Raw genomic sequence first — 17407 nt, 5'->3', positions numbered from 1 at the left:
AAGGAAGAGAAATAAAAAAGGAAAAGAATGGAAGAGAAAAAAGAAGAAAAAAGAAATGAAATAATGGAAATAAAAAGAGAAAGAGGAAAAAAGCCGAGAGAAAATGAAAAAGAAAGATATAACAAAAAAAGAAAGAGAAAGAATGGAAATAAAAGACAAAAAAGAAAGCAAAAGAAAGCAAGTGAAGAGAGAAAGAATGGAAAAAAGAGGAAAAATAAAAATAAAGGGTGAGAGAGGATGAAAAAGAAAAGAGAAATAACAAAAATACCAACAAAGAATGGACATAAAGAAGAAAGAGAGAGGGAGAAAGAAAACAGAAAAGAAATAAATAACAGAAAAGGGAAGGATGAGAGAAGATGAAAAAGAAAGGAAGAGAAATAAAAAAAGGAAAATAATGAGGAGAAAAAACAAGAAAAAAGAAAGGAAAGAATGGAAAGAAAAAGAAAAAAGTTAAGAGAAAATGAAAAAGAAAGAAATAACAAAAACAAAGAAAAAGAATGGAGATAAAAGACAAAAGAAAGGAAAAGAAAGCAAGAAAAAGACAGAAAGAATGGAAATAAAGGAGAAAAAGGGAAAGAAGGGAGGAGAAACGAGAAGGAAAAGAAAGAAAAAGAAAGTGAAAGAAGGGATGAGAAATGAGGAGAAGAAAAAAGAAAAAAGAAAGAGAAAGAATGGAAATAAAGGGGAAAAAGGAAAAGAAGGGATGAGAGATGAAGAGAAGGAAAAAGAAAGAAAAAAGAAAGCGAAAGAATGGAAATAAAGGAGAAGACGGAAAAGAAGGGATGAGATGAGAAGGAAAGGGCAGGAAGAGGCAAAGGCCCGCCGAGCCGCTAGGGGGCAGCACAAGCTGGAGGCGGCGGGGCGTTCGCCGCGAGGTCTTTGGGGCCTCGCCGCGCCCCGTCGCCCCCGCTTCCGCTTCCGCTCCTCCGCGGCGCCGCCGGCGCCTGCGCAGTCCGAGTCGGGGTCGCACCGGAGTCGGGCCTGGGCGCATCCCCGCCGCGGAGCCGCCGCCATGAGCCGCAGCTACAATGACGAGCTCCAGTTCCTGGACAAGATCCACAAGAACTGCTGGAGGATCAAGAAGGGCTTCGTGCCCAACATGCAGGTGAGCCCGCCCGCCTCAGTTTCCCCAGCGGCCGCCCCCCGCCTAACGGTCTGGGCTTCGCCATGGGGGCGCTCCCCTCCCCCGCCGCCCCGCGGCGATGGCACCGCCGGAGCCGGGCAGGGAGCTCGCCGTCGGCGCCTCCCGCGCCCCGGCGGGCACCCCCGTGTGGCATCGGAGGGCGGCGAGGGCACGGCGGGCGCCTGCGCCAGAGCCCGGGCCTGTTCGCGTCCCAGAAAACGGCCCAAAAGAGAAGGAGGCGCTCCTCGGATGGCGGCACGGCGGAGGCTGCCCTCGGTATCTCGGGGCCCGCGGCTGATAAGCGTGCGGCAGTCTCCGCTGTTAGCGCAGCTGCTTCTCCCTCCCTGAAACCTTGCATTTTCCCTCCATCCCGAGCAGATTAAATCCCTCCCGCCCGGGGCGCTGGGCCCACTCCCCGGGCTGGTGCACCTCCTCCGCCTCCCCCGCAGCATCCTGCGCCCCGCTAAAATGAATCTGGCCTGTGTATCACACGGCTGGGGACGAGGAGGACAGCCCCGAAGCGGCCCGTGTGATGGATGTGGCGACTAGCTCGGTAAATCAGCCTGGCAGAGCTTCAGGGAGGTTTCTCTGTTTAGTTTTTGTTTGGGTTTTTTTAGGTTTTTGCGAGGCAGTGGGATTAAATGTGCACCACTGGAGACAGGAAGCCTTGAGGTCAAATCCAACCTCAGACACTTACTAGCTGTGTGACCCTGGGGCAAGTCAATGAACCACTATTTGTCTCAGTGTCCCGCTGCCCCTCTCTGTTTAGTTTTAAGGTCTTCAGAACAGTTGATGGATCAGCAGATGGATGAACCTACTTGGTCTCAAAAGCAGTAGCTGGATGACCCTGTGCAAGACGCTTCACTTTTAGGGACAGCTAGGTGGAGCAGTGGATAGAGCACCAGCCCCGGAGTCAGGAGGACCTGAGTTCAAATTAGGCCTCAGACACTTCATAATGACCTAGCTGTGTGGCCACTTAAACTCATTGCCTTGCCAAAAATACAGTTCACCTCTTTTTGCCTTAGTTTCCTCAACTATAAAATGGGGATACTAACAGCATCTATTTTAGAAACCAAATGAGATCATATTTATAAAAAGGAAAGTCTGTTATAGAAATACTCTTTCCTTTCCCTTTCCAAATTCCTATCTCCTTGAAGGTTAAGGCATATCATTTGTGTATCTTATTTAGTATTTCTCAGTGTCTGTCTTATCGCTTTGCCCCATTAGGCATTTAGTAAGTTTATAATTGTTGAAGGAACCTATTTTTCTTTTTTTAAGGACGGAGAAAAACAGTGATATGTATAGTAAGGTCTCAAAACTGACTTTATTAAAAATCATTATTGGTTGGCAGGACTGGTTTCTTCTAAGTGGATTGCTGCTTTGGAAATACAAAGCCACTTCGAACTTTGGCCTGTTCTATAGACTGTACGCTGTTTAGTTTAAAAATAATAAATCCCATGCTTTATTACTATAGATCAATAAAAGGGTTTTCAAAGTGAAAACAATAATGTGGAATTCAATTCAGTAAATATTTACCAAAGGCTCGTCTGTAGAGTCAGACACCAGGGAGACAAACACAGATTTAAAACAGCCCCTGCTTCCAAAGGTGCTTCCACTCCATGTTCTGTATCAGTTTTCTGTTTGAAAAAATATTGGTGACTCTTGTCCCAGACCCCATCTTAGATCTTCTTCATTGTGGAGGACAAGTGATGAAGACTTGGAGGAAGGAGAAATAATGAGAAATTATAACCAACAGTCTGTTTTTGAAGCTCTTGGATCCTATGGACCACTTTGAGTGTCATTTTGGTGCATGCATGTTGGAAATAATATAATTCCTTTTTCATATGTGTTTGGCCCCAGGTGGAAGGAGTGTTCTATGTGAATGATCCACTTGAGAAGTTAATGTTTGAGGAGTTAAGAAATGCCTGCCGAGGTGGGGGTAAGTATACCATGCATTGGGGAAAAAATTTAGTTTGTCTACGATCCATGGCTTCCCTCCTTCCTTATAAAAGCAGAACTGCAGTCGTTTTTGATGTTACAGAAAAGTAATACCCTAGCATTGAAATCATACCAAAGAAATGTTTACTCCTGATAAAATGAATGCAGCATAGCATCACTTAACAACAAACAAAAATTTTACCAGCTTTTGTAAAAAAATGGATGGGTATTTTATATGAAAAGCATGAATTAGTTGAGCTGACCCCCAATACACAATGATAAATCACTCTCACACACACATTTATATATACACAGCCCCCATATTATCTGATTTGTTCTTTTCCAAAGAAAGAATTAGTGAAATAGGAAGAAAACTATATTTAAAGTCAGAGGTTCTGGGTGAGAGTACTGACTGCCATATCAGAACTTTGTGATCTTAGACAAGTCAAATCATAGTAGAGAAGGATGGTTTGAGATGGGAGAATCATTCCTTAAGTGTTAAACAACTTCCAGATAAGGAAATGATAACTGGACTAAACCAGACATGGGTCTGTCACTAATATTTATATAACCTGATGGGACAGCCTGGTATATAGTGGTAAGAAGCAGAGGAGGGGAAAAATAAGCATTTTTTAGGGTGTTTACATGCCAAGCTCTGTGCAGAGGATAAGTTTTTAAAACAAATATTTAATCTTCACAATGACTCCGGGTGAGAGGTGCTTTTATTATTCCCATTTTGCAGTTGAGGAAACTGAGACAAATAGTGGTTCATTGACTTGCCCCAGGGTCACATAACTAGTAAGTGTCTGAGGTTGGATTTGACCTCAAGGCTTCCTGCCTCCAGGCTCGTGGACCACCTTTCTGGACTTAAGAGTTTGGAGAGAGCTGGGTTTGACTGACACCTTTCACACTTCCCTGCTTAAAGACCTCTGGCTTGCTGACTTAACCTTGTTGAGTCTCAGTTTCCTCTTCTACCTGTGAGGTGACAATAACCATGGTATCCCATATATCACATATGAGGATCATAGAATTATTCCCATTTGATAGCTGAGGAAACTGAAGCCCCAAACGGAATTAAACAATTTCTCCATGCACAAGCTGGAGGGAGTAGGGGCCAGCACTCTTGACACACATGCCAAGCTGCTGCTCTGTTAGCTGAGTGGCGGATTATTACTTGAGGACTCTTCCCTCTCCGTCCAGGCTTCTCTATCATGTGATAGTAGTCATTTTAGCTATCTCGGTTTAAGGTAACATTTTACTTTGGGGACAAGAAAAGTTCTTCCTGTCCTCTTAGTAAATTTTGAGCATAATTACCCAGATGTTTAAAAAGGAAAATACACTTGTCTTTTGTTTCTTGTTTAGGTGTTGGTGGCTTCCTGCCAGCAATGAAACAGATTGGCAACGTGGCAGCCCTACCTGGGATTGTCCATGTGAGTCAGAGTTCAGAATCTTGCTATTGACATTTCTATTCTGTCTAAAGGTCTGTCTAGAAGGTAGATGCTAAATGAAAACAGATTGTGGGTACCTGGATTGATGTGGTAGTATTATTTGACTAAAAGTAATTCAAGTTAAAAGTAATCTGACTTTTTTCTTCTTGATTGCTTCGTTTTGCATTTGATGGATTATTTTATGCAATATCATTATTAAATGTTGCTCTGTTTAAAGAAACTGATAGGAGCATAATTGGAAATAAGGGTGAAAAGTTTGAGGATGGAGGAGACAATGATTTCTGAATATGTTTATTGGTCAAGAGGTATGTGGGAGGGGCATTAAATAGGAGTAGAAAATAGGATGTGAACGCATCCCTGGAGACTCCTCCTTCCAGGCCCCACATCCCTCAGTCTCTCCAGTAATGCTTCATAAAAGCATTGTTCATTTTTGTCCATTTTAGCTCTGCACAACTGTATAGGACAGATCCATAGACCTTGGAAACAAGCAGAAATCACAGTTAACAGTAATAATTACTATTAAACATTTCTTTAGTTCTTTAAAGTTTACAAAGAAAGAAGTTTCCTCCTAACCCTGTGGGGTTATTGTGAGTAATACTGTCCCTGTTTCAGGGTGAGTAAGCATCAGAATCGGGGTTTAATTCAGACCCAGTGCTCTTCAATTAGTTCATATTTCCATGATCTGCATTGGTTCTGCGTAGCCATGATTCACCCTAGCCAGGGGTCACTTTTTAGAATGTGTAATTGAAAATATCGCCACCTACAGCTGGGAAAAACAATGGCAGCAGCCTGTTAACTCAGTGACTCCTGATCGTGTTTATGCAGGACCTTTACAAAGGTGCCTTTCCCCTTTTCAGCTTTGTAGGGAGGATTTAACTTCACAGGAAGCCTTAGGAGCTCCAAGTGGACAAGAAAAAGCTTTCTGATTGCTAAACTGCGACAGCAAGGCTGCCAACCCTTGATTAGTGGTGGGCTCTAAGAATAGAGAACCTCAAGTTGTGAATGTTCTACAATCTCTTCTAGAGATCTATTGGGCTTCCTGATGTCCATTCTGGTTATGGATTTGCTATTGGGAATATGGCTGCCTTTGATATGAATGACCCAGAAGCCGTGGTGTCCCCAGGTAAGGTCCTGCACCTTCCCCACCCTTGTGCTGTTCACTGATCACCTTCTCTCTGTGGACCAGAGCCCATGATCAGTATTTTGGAATTAGTCACTTTCTTCTGGCAACACAGTCATTTAAAACAAGCTTTTCCAAAACACTGATTGTTGCTCTGAAAGAGGTTTCATTAGGAATTAAAAATTAAGTTTGTGTCTTCCCTATTCTAGGATATTCTTCACTAATTCAATTTTAAAAAGTACTTTCCTCCAGCAACTTTGGGAGGTAGGAATATTGCACACAAGTTGTGGTCCCATTTTACAGATGAATCTCAGGTCCCTGAGAGCCTAAACAATTTCCCTCATGGGATGTGATCCCAAGTCCAGCATTCATTCCATTCTTACATGCTGCTTTTCATGTTCCTTATACCTGCTCCCTTCCTTTATCTGTTAAAATCAAGCAACGCATTTGCTTGGTCATTTGGACTTAGTGATTTGGCTTGGGTTGTCTTCCTTCTCTAGGTGGTGTCGGATTTGACATCAACTGTGGCGTCCGTCTGCTGAGAACCAACCTTGATGAAAGCGATGTCCAACCTGTGAAGGAACAGCTCGCCCAGGCCATGTTTGACCACATTCCTGTTGGGGTGGGATCAAAAGGGGTTATCCCAATGAATGCAAAGTAAGACCAGAAGCTAGAAGTCCATATGTTTCTCTCATAGCAGGTTGGGGGGGGGGGGGGGGGGGGATTTTTAATTTTTTTTTCAGTACGGCAAAAGAATCCAACCAAGCCCTCCTTGATGTGAATGAAGGTGGTGGACATGATGTGGCAGGTGTTCTTTCTCTCCAAGTCAAATTCCCAAGGCTAACAATCAAAGAATGTCCATTAAAACAAACTCCAGGGACCTTGATTCCTAGGAGACTATCCCTAAAGTAGGAAGAAACTTGGCAGCACATTCTCAGCCACCCCTTTGTTTTAAAGATGAGAAAACTCAGCGCTGAAGAGGCCAAGGGTCTATGTTGAATTTAAAAGACCATGTGAGAGGGTAAAGCTGACGTGGGGCAAAAGGTTTTACACATCTGGATATGGATTGCAGTGCCCCAGGACTTTGTATGTGAAGGACTTTGCTTCAGAATGGGAGCAGAGGTAGTGCCAGCCTCCATCTGGTTGACTTATTTTCACCACAAGGGGCAAGGGAACAGGACTTTTGGCGGGGGGGGGGGGGGGGGGGGGGGGGGGGGGGGGGCTGACAACCTTACTAGAAATAGTGACTCCATGCAAACCAAGGCAACTCTTGACCTGGCTTCTCTCTGCTCAGGGGCTGACCATTCTTTCATGCTCCTTTTTCCCCACCTCCTAGGTCTTGGGACCAAATGAGTTCATATGTTTGGGAAAATTGTATCATTATGGCATGAATTCAGTTATGTGTTTGCTTATAGAGACAGACTTTTTAAGTGTTGAAGGCAGGTACTTGTAACAGTTGTGTAACCTCAATTTTGACCTTATGGTGATCATAGCTCTTTTATTTCAGGGATTTGGAGGAGGCTCTGGAGATGGGGGTAGACTGGTCTCTACGAGAAGGCTATGCTTGGGCAGAAGACAAGGAGCACTGCGAGGAGTATGGGCGAATGCTGCAAGCTGACCCCAATAAGGTCTCCGCCAGAGCTAAAAAGAGAGGCCTTCCTCAGGTAGCACCAGCTTGACCACCTTTGGGGTCCTTCAGCCTGCTCTTTCCTTTGTTTTCATTTAAATCTTTCATGCATTTGATCACCACACCTCCAGAAAGGAGAAGAAGCAGTAGGTGGTGGTAGTCTGGGAGAGAAACTGGGTCCGGGTGGGGCCTTTGCTTCTCAGGACTTTTTTCATTCCTTTGTCTTTTGGAAAAACTTTTTACAAGTCCCCCAACCCCCACCAGTGGTGCCAGTGGATGGCTACTTCCAAGTCTGCCATTTGGGTAGAGGATAGTCCGATGTGATGACTTAGATGCCAAGGGAGCCTTGGATTCCAAAAATAAAATAGGACAAGCCCCCCCTCCCTTCTTCTGAAGAGACATGGATATTAAAAAGGCAGAAATACTGGAATGGCCTGTGATGTAGCTCTGCCACCCCAAGTCCAAATTCATTCCTTGGAATAAAAAGTCTTTAGAATCTTGGACTTTTGTTTTAGGGACCAAATGTACCTCCTTTTTGCTGAAATTGTCCTTCACTTCAGTTGCCCCCAAATTTGAAATACTTTCTCATATTGGAATCAGATTTTTAGTGAAGGGGGTCTGTCTACCTGTAAAATTTATTTTCCCTCATGGTTTTTAGACCAGGGAACAAAAAAATTTAAGAAGCTATACTTTTGGCTAATTTATGAAACATTGACTCTTCAGAGACTGTTCCTAATATTTTCTATAATATTTTTCTAAAACATCTAAATTGTTTCTTGCTAGATAGCATACCACTAAATAAGCCAGCAGCTAGGGCTTAGAAGTTTTGCTATGCAGAAGTCTTTTCTGTAATGTTCTTTGTTGTAAAGGGATTTTGTACAACCTTTGATTTAGTTGGGAACCATTTTACCAGGGTGGGGTTTTTTGGTTTTGTTTGCATTGACAGCTTGGGACCCTAGGAGCAGGAAATCATTATGCAGAAATCCAAGTTGTGGATGAGATTTTTAACGAGTACGCTGCTAAGAAGATGGGTATTGACCACAAGGGCCAGGTGTGTGTGATGATCCACAGTGGCAGCAGAGGCCTGGGCCATCAAGTAGCTACAGGTATGGTCTTGGTCTAACCTTTGGCCCAGTGGAACTTGGCAATGTTAACAGATGCTTGAGGCAGGTTGAGGGCCCACAGATGTTCAGGAGGTGGTAGATAAAGAATAACTGGGCTGGATCCTGGGTGAGATCCAGAGATCTGCCTTTGAGCACTCCCTGTGCTCGGGGGGAAGAGGGAAAGACACAGATCAAATGATACATCTTAAGCTCTTCGTATGGGGCAAACCTGTGTGAGGTCTGAGGGATGAAGAAGACTTCACAGAGGAGAGAACATTGACAGTGGGCCCAAGAGGCAGGCAGAGAGATGGGGCAGATGGGAAGAAGGGTGCTCCAGGTGGGAGGGATCCCAGATACAAAGGCCTGCAGGTGGGGTCGGAGGGCTTGTCACTTTAGTGGGGCAGTAAGAAGCTGTTGAAGGGTTTTATTAGACGGAGGAGGGGATCTGGCCAGCTCTCTCCTTGAGGACGAATAATCTAGTCGGAACATGATATAGACTTAGAGGCAGCAGAGTATGAGAAAACAATGTAGATTTAGAGGCAGTAGAGAATGAGAAAATCTTAGGATGCCAACTTGGAGAGCCAGTGGAACTCAAGGCCTTGGGGTCCCAACAGCCCTACCCCTTTTATCGTCTTTCACCTCCTCCTGTATTCTGCCATCCCACAACTGGCTTCTGGCTCATCCTCCATCTGCCTTCTTTACCATTGTCCCTGATTAAGCCTGTGCTTGGGATGCTCTCTTGGCTTCTGGCAGAAACCTTTCCCAATCCCCTGAATACTCACGCCTTGCTTTGTTAATTGTCTCCAGTTTCCCCTCTATCTTGTTCATCTGTGATGGTCGGCATGTTGTCTCCTCCACAACACTGTGAGCCCCTTGAGGGTGGGCCTAGAGCGCTGAAGGTCCTTCATATACTCTCCCTGTTCTGACTTTAAACTCATGAGAATATTGTCATTTGGTGGCACCTTTTTTCACAAGTCTTGAAAATTTTTAAGCATGTTTCTCCTTGTACTTCACTAGTTCAAAGAGATTAACAAACTCATCACCTTTCAGAAATCCAGTCATCATAAACATGCCCCCCAATAGGAATGATGACAGTAAATCATATATTACTCTCTTTTGCTCATTCTCACTCAATTTTATTGATATAGAGGAGAAAGTCCTCACCCAGTTGCATGTGGCCCCATTATTTCTACTTCTACATGAACAATGCTGCTAGATCTGGAAAGGGGATGGTAGGATCCCTGTCGGTTAGGACCGTGCCAGAGATGACATTGTTGGATGCCCCACAGTGTCCCTGTTTGTCTGTGGGGCTCAGTAAATTTCTTTGTAAAACAAATGACCTCTAGTCATGAAGTGCTCTTAAAGATGTTTGCAGTTCACTGTTTATAACAATAGTAATGAAATCTTCATGGTTGTATTGCACTTCATTATGTACAAAGTGCGTTCCTCACAATAAGCCTGTGAGATTTATGTGATCTAGAACTGCTTTAACAAACCATCTGACCCCCATCAATTTGTTCTGAAATCTGAACTTTTTTTCTCTCCTAGATGCCCTAGTGGCTATGGAAAAAGCAATGAAGAGAGACAAGATTATCGTAAATGACCGCCAGTTAGCGTGTGCTCGGATCAGCTCCCCTGAGGGGCAGGACTACCTGAAGGGCATGGCGGCTGCCGGAAACTACGCCTGGGTCAACCGCTCCTCTATGACGTTCCTGACCCGACAGGTGGGATTCCAAGAGTTCTTTGTGAGGGGTCTTTCCACTGTGATTTGGTGTCCTTGAATCGTATTGATGGTGGTCAAAAAAGTTTTGTTTTGATGATCTGTGTGATAGGATTCAGGGCAGGTGAGGTCACCTTGTAAGGCAGGGTGGACTCAACTTGAGTTTCTTCACTTGGTTAACAGTTGTCATGGTCATTGGTAATGATATCCTCACTGTAAGCTCCTCAGATGACCCAGAAATAAGAGGCCAGAGCCAGAAAAAGCCACCTTTATCTGGAGTGTGTCCACTAGCAGCCTTGGGACATGGATAATTTAAAGACTCAACTCAATTTTAAACTATTATGGTTCAGTCATTTTCAGTCAAATCTGACTCTTTATGTCCCCAGCAGATTTTTAAGTGTTCATTTCTGAGAGAGTTGCCAGGTTGTGGGGCTGGTTTCTTAGACTCCTTGAACCCGAAGGACAGGTGGGGGTGGGGGGGGAGTGGTGAGTCCTGATTGCTTTAAGCCAAAACCAACTTTCTCTTACTTAGGCTTTTGCCAAGGTCTTCAACACGACCCCTGATGACTTAGACCTCCATGTGATCTATGACGTCTCCCACAACATCGCTAAGGTGGAGCAGCATGTGGTGGATGGCAAAGAACGAACCCTGCTGGTGCACAGGAAGGGTTCCACCCGGGCCTTCCCTCCACACCACCCCCTCATTGCTGTGGATTACCAGGTCAGGGTCTTGGTATCTTGAGGGCCTGGCAGAATCCATGCAAATCACTGGAAAAAAAATCCATGTAAATCACTGGGAAGCAGTCTGAGCTGACCTGCTGTAAACCTCTCTGTCCCACTGGGCAGAGAAGCCCCAGAGAACATGTGTTCTTAGCCTTGGGTCTTGGAGTGGTTTTCCCTTAGATGCTTCTAAAAAGGACTTTATGGTTTTACATGTCCGTGTGAATTAGATTATCTTTGTGCTAATAGGAATCCCAGTGGATTTGGTTTTTTGAACCTAAGATTATCTTGGTCAACACCAAACAGTCAGTCTTTCCCTCCATTCTCGTCATTTTGGTATCAGTCCCTCTTCTATCCTTATCAGCATTTGCCTGCCCAGGATGGGATTCATTTAGACCTTAGAAAATAATGCTAATAAAACATGGCCCTTTGGAAGCTCTTTGTCCTCCCTTCCTCGGTCTTTTCCAGGTTCTCACACTGTTCACACAGGCTGTTTTGGCAGCTCCCCCCCCCCCCCCCCCCCCCCAGCTAGGGTTTCCTAGTTCCATCCCCACCCCACATCTCAGACCATGGCTTTAAAGTGGAGCGACAGACATGCTTGGCATAGTGGACCTTCCTATCTTAATATGGGGAAAAGGGGACTCAGTTTAGGAACCAGATCGATTCTTCTGCCTTTTAGCAAAGCCAGAGAGACTGTTAGTTTTGGTTATTCGAGGGCCTAGCTGTTCTAATGTTCATGTTTGTTTGCATCCTCAGCTAACCGGACAGCCAGTCCTCATTGGGGGAACCATGGGAACCTGCAGTTACGTTCTTACAGGGACTGAGCAGGGCATGACCGAGACCTTTGGAACAACCTGTCACGGAGCCGTAAGTAGACCAGGTTCTCCTTCAGAAAACCCCTGCTTTCATTCCCTGTTCTGGCCATCTCATTCTCATTCTCCATGGAGGAATTCAGATAGATCACATTTCTTGCCAAAAGTGCCTCACAAAGTGCTCACTGGCTGGTCTTGGTGGTCTGAAGGAGGTGGAAGGTGGAAACCTTGATGGCTTCCCCCAGCCAGGTTGGACATCACCTTGTCCCTGCAGGTGACCTGACTGGCTGCTGTCACCAAACTCACTTCTTGACCAGGTGCCCACTCCCAAAGGGAGATCTACAAGTAATACTTGGATAGCTGCTGAAACATGTGGGCACAGATTGACGCCACAGAAGTCAATCCCCTGAGAGTTTTCTAAATAGCTTTTTGGCTTCATTCTCATGGTCATGATTCTGACCTTTCTGATCATCACAAGAGTCTGTTCCATATGAAAGGCACACCTGAGGAAGCCAGAGGTGATCGATTCATAGGAACTCCTTTCCAGACAGTTGAAAATCAAATTGTCCAGATGGTCCTTTGGTGGCATCTTCTTCAGTATTTACCCTGGGGTGAGATCTCACCCCAAGAGGTCTCAGCCAGGTCAAGAAGGGCTCAAATAATGGTCTGTATATGGAACCCTGCAGAAGCTGACCAAAAAGCATGGTGACTGAAGAAGGTGGTCTTGAACTCTGGGCTGTCACCCTGGGTAAGTCTGTGCAGCCCAGGTCCCTGGCATTCATTACTGGTTGACCTGAGGACAGACCTGTGACCAAGAGGAGGTTTGTGTCCTTCCTGACGAAATCAACTCCTTGGAACTGACCATGGGAGGAGAAAGGCCTGCCAGCTCTGGTATCCCTCCTGGGCCCCTTGAGTCTTCCTGAGTCTGGAGAGGAAGTTATTTATCCCTTGTTCCCAACCTTCTTTTAATGCCAGAACAATTTTTTTGGTCTCCCTTCTTGTGATACAAGTTGTACCATGAGTATTCACTGGCCAAAAAGGTCTCTGATTACAGAAGGATGGCTTCATTGTGTGTGGATTCATGGTCCCTGGCAAGAATTCTGCCCCTACCTGCAGGGGTGCCTAATAGCCCCCCACACACACACTTGAGAGCCACTCCTAGAGTTGATAACTAGAATTTGAGAGGTCCAGTCCTCACCTAAGGTATGAAGCCTTTACAAGATTCACAGATTCTCATGTTGCTTTTGCCTCAGAGGAATCCCCACAACATCCCTGACAAATGTGATCATCCAATGTCTGCTCAGAGACCACCAAGAAAGGGGAGCCACCAGGGTCGAGGCCCATCCCTCCCTCTTGGGTTCTTCACCCATGGAGCCACCGTTTGCCTTTTGGCCTCTTCTCCCTCAGCTCTAACTTTGCTCTCGGCATCCAGGCAAGAAAAATGTCATCCCTTCTCCACAGGAGAGTCTGCAAATGTTTGAATACAGCTCTTGTGCCCCTGAGGGTCTCCTTCTCCAGACCAAACAAGTCTATTCTTTCCAACAATTTTCCTAAGACTTGAGTCCAAGGCCCTTTGCCATTTTGGTCTCTGCAGTTTCTAGAGGAGACAGAGAGGGGCTCCCCTCCTTCCTGGAAGCCCTGCTGCCTGTGCTGGAGGACCCTCAGAGCTGGAGGGCCACTCATACCCTCTGGTCTTTTTCAGATCAGTTGTCTAATAATGCTGACCCATTTTGTCCTTGTGAAGATGGTTTTTTTGTATACTATAGTGTGAGACTTGTTTAAATTTATCCCTAGTGAATTTCTTCATAGTAGATCTTTCTGGATCCTCTCACCCTGTGTAGTAGCTTTCCCCACCAATGTGGTGTTGCCCTTTATTGAGGACCCCGCCAACTGTGCCATTACGTATGTGATGATAGAAATGGTCATTGACTCGGGGCCCAGTACACGTTCCTGCTGGTATCCACTCTGGAGCCCCCAAGTGACCATCCTCCTCCTGGAAGACTTCCCTAACAGCCTCGGATGACCAGTTCCTTCCTTGTAACTCCCCCATTCCATCTAGAGCTGCTGTAGGGGACCAAGGAGGAGAAACTGGTCCCTCAACCACCTGATGGGAGCTTAGATCCCAGCAGGCACCAGTTATGTCTCTCCTGAGGCTCCTCCAGGCCAGGAGGCAGCTTGGGGCTAGAAGAAGTCCTGCTGGGGGTTGTCTAAACAAACTGCTCTGAATCCTTGGTCTCTGGGCATCTTCTCTCAGGGCACCCCAGAGGCCTGGGCAGCCATTCCTGTCCTCCATCTCTCCTCCCTCCTGTCCCACCCTTTGCCCTGGTCTTTCTGCCAGAAGACTGGAGGGGTGGCCTGGATTCTTAACTTCGTGACCATTTCCATGAGCCTCAGGTTCCCTCTCTGTGAAAAGGAGTTCATGCTCTGCTATCTCCGCCTCAGTCCTGAGAGGCCGACAGTTTCATGGACAAGAAGAAGAAACCCAAGGGAAATGACTGGTCAGAATTGCATTTAAGGGGCAGCTAGGTGGCACAATGGATAGAGCACCGGCCCTGGAGTCAGGAGTATCTGAGTTGAAATCCAGCCTCAGACACTTATATTATTATCTAGCTGTGTGGCCTTGGGCAAGCCACTTAACCCCATTTGCCTTGTAAAAAAAACAAAAAAAAATTGCATTTAAACCCAGTCCTTCTTTCTGATGTTCTTCATGCTGAGCGCACCACAGGCTGATTGCATGGTTCTCCATAGAATGGCTGGGGATGGGGGGGATGGCCAGGAGGAAAATGTTCAGCTTCAAGTCTGAATATCTGATCTATCAAAAGACTGGGGGGTTGGCCCATGAGGGGGCCTGCAGCTCCTGACTTGGTCTCTTTGGGGGGCTTCTTGGATTGCAGGATCTCTGGTGGCACATGTGTTCCCCCCACAACTTCTTCCTGTTCATCCTTTAGGTCAAAGACTCCCAGGCCCCTTTACAATGTGCTGCTCTTTCTTCCAGGGCCGCGCATTGTCCCGAGCAAAATCTCGACGAAACCTAGACTTCCAGGATGTTTTAGATAAACTGGCTGATATGGGCATTGCCATCCGAGTTGCCTCCCCAAAACTGGTGATGGAAGAGGTAAGGGTGAGCCACGCGGTCCTTCCCCAGTTTGTGGTTCAGGCCCAGTTGTGTGTAGGATCCGGAGGTGAGCATCCATACAAGGTGACCAGAAGGAATATCATTTTCCAATAACATCGTCAATTGTAAGCAGGCATCCCTGTCGAGTTGTGAAGCCTCACATAAAGTCATTCGGACAATTCTTCATCCATAGGTTACTTTCTGACCAATGACAACTGACAGGTCCTAACGTTAAGATGCTGTTGTCCGGTTGTGTCTGACCCTTTGGGCCCCCATTTGCTGTTTCCTTCTCCAGCTCATTTTCTAGATGAGGAACGTTAAGATTTACCCAAAACAAAGTGACCTTGTTGGGAGGGCAGGGGAGGCAGAATCTGTGATGTTGCTTTTGCCATGTTGAGACACTTGTAGTTTTCCATGTGGTCTTTGTAGAGGAGAGTGGGAACGTGGCTTAGGAAGGCACCTCTTGGGACTCCAGGTCTTCCTTTAGAAGATTTTAAATCTCCTTTTTCCTTCATTAGGCTCCAGAGTCCTATAAAAATGTGACTGATGTTGTGAACACTTGCCATGATGCCGGGATCAGCAAGAAAGCCATTAAACTGAGACCGATCGCTGTGATCAAAGGCTGACGTGTCCCCACCGGGCCCAGCCTGACCAGAACTGACCCAGACATGGATTCCGGCGCTCTTCAGACTCCAGATTTACTGACTTTCCTGATTGTACTTGGCACGTTGCCCATTCCAAACTGACTGATCCAGTGTTGTAAAGAACTGTCGAGAGGCCCTGCTGCCTCGTGAGCCCACCATCAGAGCACTTAATGCTAAACTTTCCTCCCAATCTCTTGTAGATGAGCATCGGGACATTCTGATCCACAGGTGCTTTGGGGGTCCCTGGCTGCATCCTTGCCCAAGGGATTTACCCTTTGTTTGGTTTTGGTTGTTTTTTTTTTGAAGGGTTGAAGAGGGTAAGGGTGAGTCTAGGGAAGAAAAGTAGTGACAGGAAAGAAAGGCCAAATGTTTTAGGTTACCGTAGCCTAGGCTTCCTATTTCTAAATACAAGGCAAAAGTTCAGGGCTGCCTGCTTATCTGGGACCTCCTGCCAAAGATTGGGTGCTTGAGTCTGGGTATGTGTGTGTCTTTGTGATTACTGGGCACATGGAGTGATGGACCTCTGGTTAAGCTGGCATGCCCACATTGCACCTTGTGGCTGTGAAGTTCTGGCAACAGGAGCTCAACCTGGGGCAGCCCACGGAGGTCTGATCTTGTTAGTTCTGTGACCTCCCTGGAGCTTGATAAAGGGCCATTCTTGGTGAATGGCTGGCCTGGCCCTGAGGCCTTAGTGTATCTGAACAGCCAGGGAAGGTGGCTTTGTCTCAAAACTACCAAAGGCTATTTCTACTGGATTGTGAATTGTGGGAGAATTTGCTTTTAAAGGAAAGGAGTTTTTCCCGAATTGCCATCAGGTGCTGCCATTTTTTTTCCTGGTCTTTTTTCCTGCCTCCAGAAACAAGGCTTAATAGAAACAGACTTGCCCTCTCCTGAAGCTCATCTGCTCCTCCATCATAATCTCACTGGAGTTCTCTTCCCAGATTCTGTTCTCTGCCCTGGGGTGTGGGGGGTGCTTGGGAACATGCCTCTCAGATGTGGTACAGGTTTAAGAAGGAAGGATTTTCTCCCTCCAACTGCTTTGTGTAGCTGGGTAACCACTGGAATTGTTTTAGATTACACACCCCTTCTAACCAGACCCACTCCCCAGGGCAGAGAGGATGGAGAGGAGCAGACCCACCCATGGACACTGGAGGGCTCTTCACCGTGAGAAGCCCAATCCCATGTGGCCAGAACCTCCAACGTACATCTTGGAACTTGCCTGGCAGTTCGTGTTTCTGAAACTTAATTCAAAGCAAGAATCTTTCCTGTAGCTAACTGATGTCAGTTCAGGGAATGATAGCTTAGCTCATCTTAATAACACAAAATTAACTTTTATTAGACTTTATGAAATGTATTTCTTTGGTGGTTTTAGACATTCTGTTTTCTGGCCCAAGAGAGAAACTCTTCTACACTCCCTGTCTAATTGGGCCAGCTCTAGGTTATTTGTTAGCATTTGAGTTTGTAAGAGGAAAGGAGCTAGCATTAGGGTTCACTTGTTCAAAAAAGGTTTTTCTTTGCCCATTCAAAAAACATTTGATTTAAAAATAAATGACCTGAAAATGAAGTCTAAGTGAATGACTTTTTGTTTCTCGGCCAGGTGTGAGCCCCAAGGCATGTCATGGCCCAAGTCCCCAGCCAGGGGAATCCCTGGGGTGGGTGGGATTGGGCACCTGCACCAGGAGGGGCCCCCCGCTTCCTGGTAGAGTTAAAACAGGACCACTAGAACTAAAATCCCCCCATGTCACAAATTTCAACACGTCTGATGATGAGATTTCTTGTTCCCGAGCTCAGTGATATGCAGCATCAAGAAGGGCAGGCCCTTCATGAGAAGGGACCCAGCAAAGTCATGTTTGGGCAGAAATTTCTGCTGTTTCAGAGAACTGGCCCTTTTGTACATCGGAGTCTTGGTGACCCCATTGGGGTCTTCTTGGCAGAGATGCTGGAGTGGTCTGCCCTTTCCTTCTCCAGTTCGTTTTACATATAAGGAAATGTAGACAGGGTTCCACAGCTGGTGGATTTGAACTTGGGTCTTCAGGA

At 46.0% G+C, this 17407-nt stretch overlaps 1 protein-coding gene across 1 annotated transcript; it reads left to right on the top strand.

Annotated features, from left to right (window-relative positions):
- The first annotated feature begins 941 nt into the window (after positions 1-941).
- RTCB (RNA 2',3'-cyclic phosphate and 5'-OH ligase) lies at positions 942-16934 on the top strand. Its single transcript, XM_074226782.1, has 12 exons — positions 942-1105; positions 2984-3062; positions 4424-4491; positions 5533-5632; positions 6130-6286; positions 7137-7293; positions 8203-8362; positions 9908-10083; positions 10612-10800; positions 11556-11666; positions 14607-14726; positions 15245-16934. Exons 1-12 carry the CDS (start codon positions 1013-1015, stop codon positions 15350-15352), a joined length of 1518 nt encoding a protein of 505 aa, XP_074082883.1. The 5' UTR covers positions 942-1012; the 3' UTR covers positions 15353-16934.
- The last annotated feature ends 473 nt before the right edge of the window (positions 16935-17407 follow it).

Source organism: Macrotis lagotis, chromosome 2, assembly GCF_037893015.1.
Source record: "Macrotis lagotis isolate mMagLag1 chromosome 2, bilby.v1.9.chrom.fasta, whole genome shotgun sequence".
In the NCBI taxonomy this organism is placed as follows: domain Eukaryota; kingdom Metazoa; phylum Chordata; class Mammalia; order Peramelemorphia; family Peramelidae; genus Macrotis; species Macrotis lagotis.
Note: the sequence above shows the minus strand (reverse complement) of the source record. Positions and strands in the feature narration are given on the sequence as shown.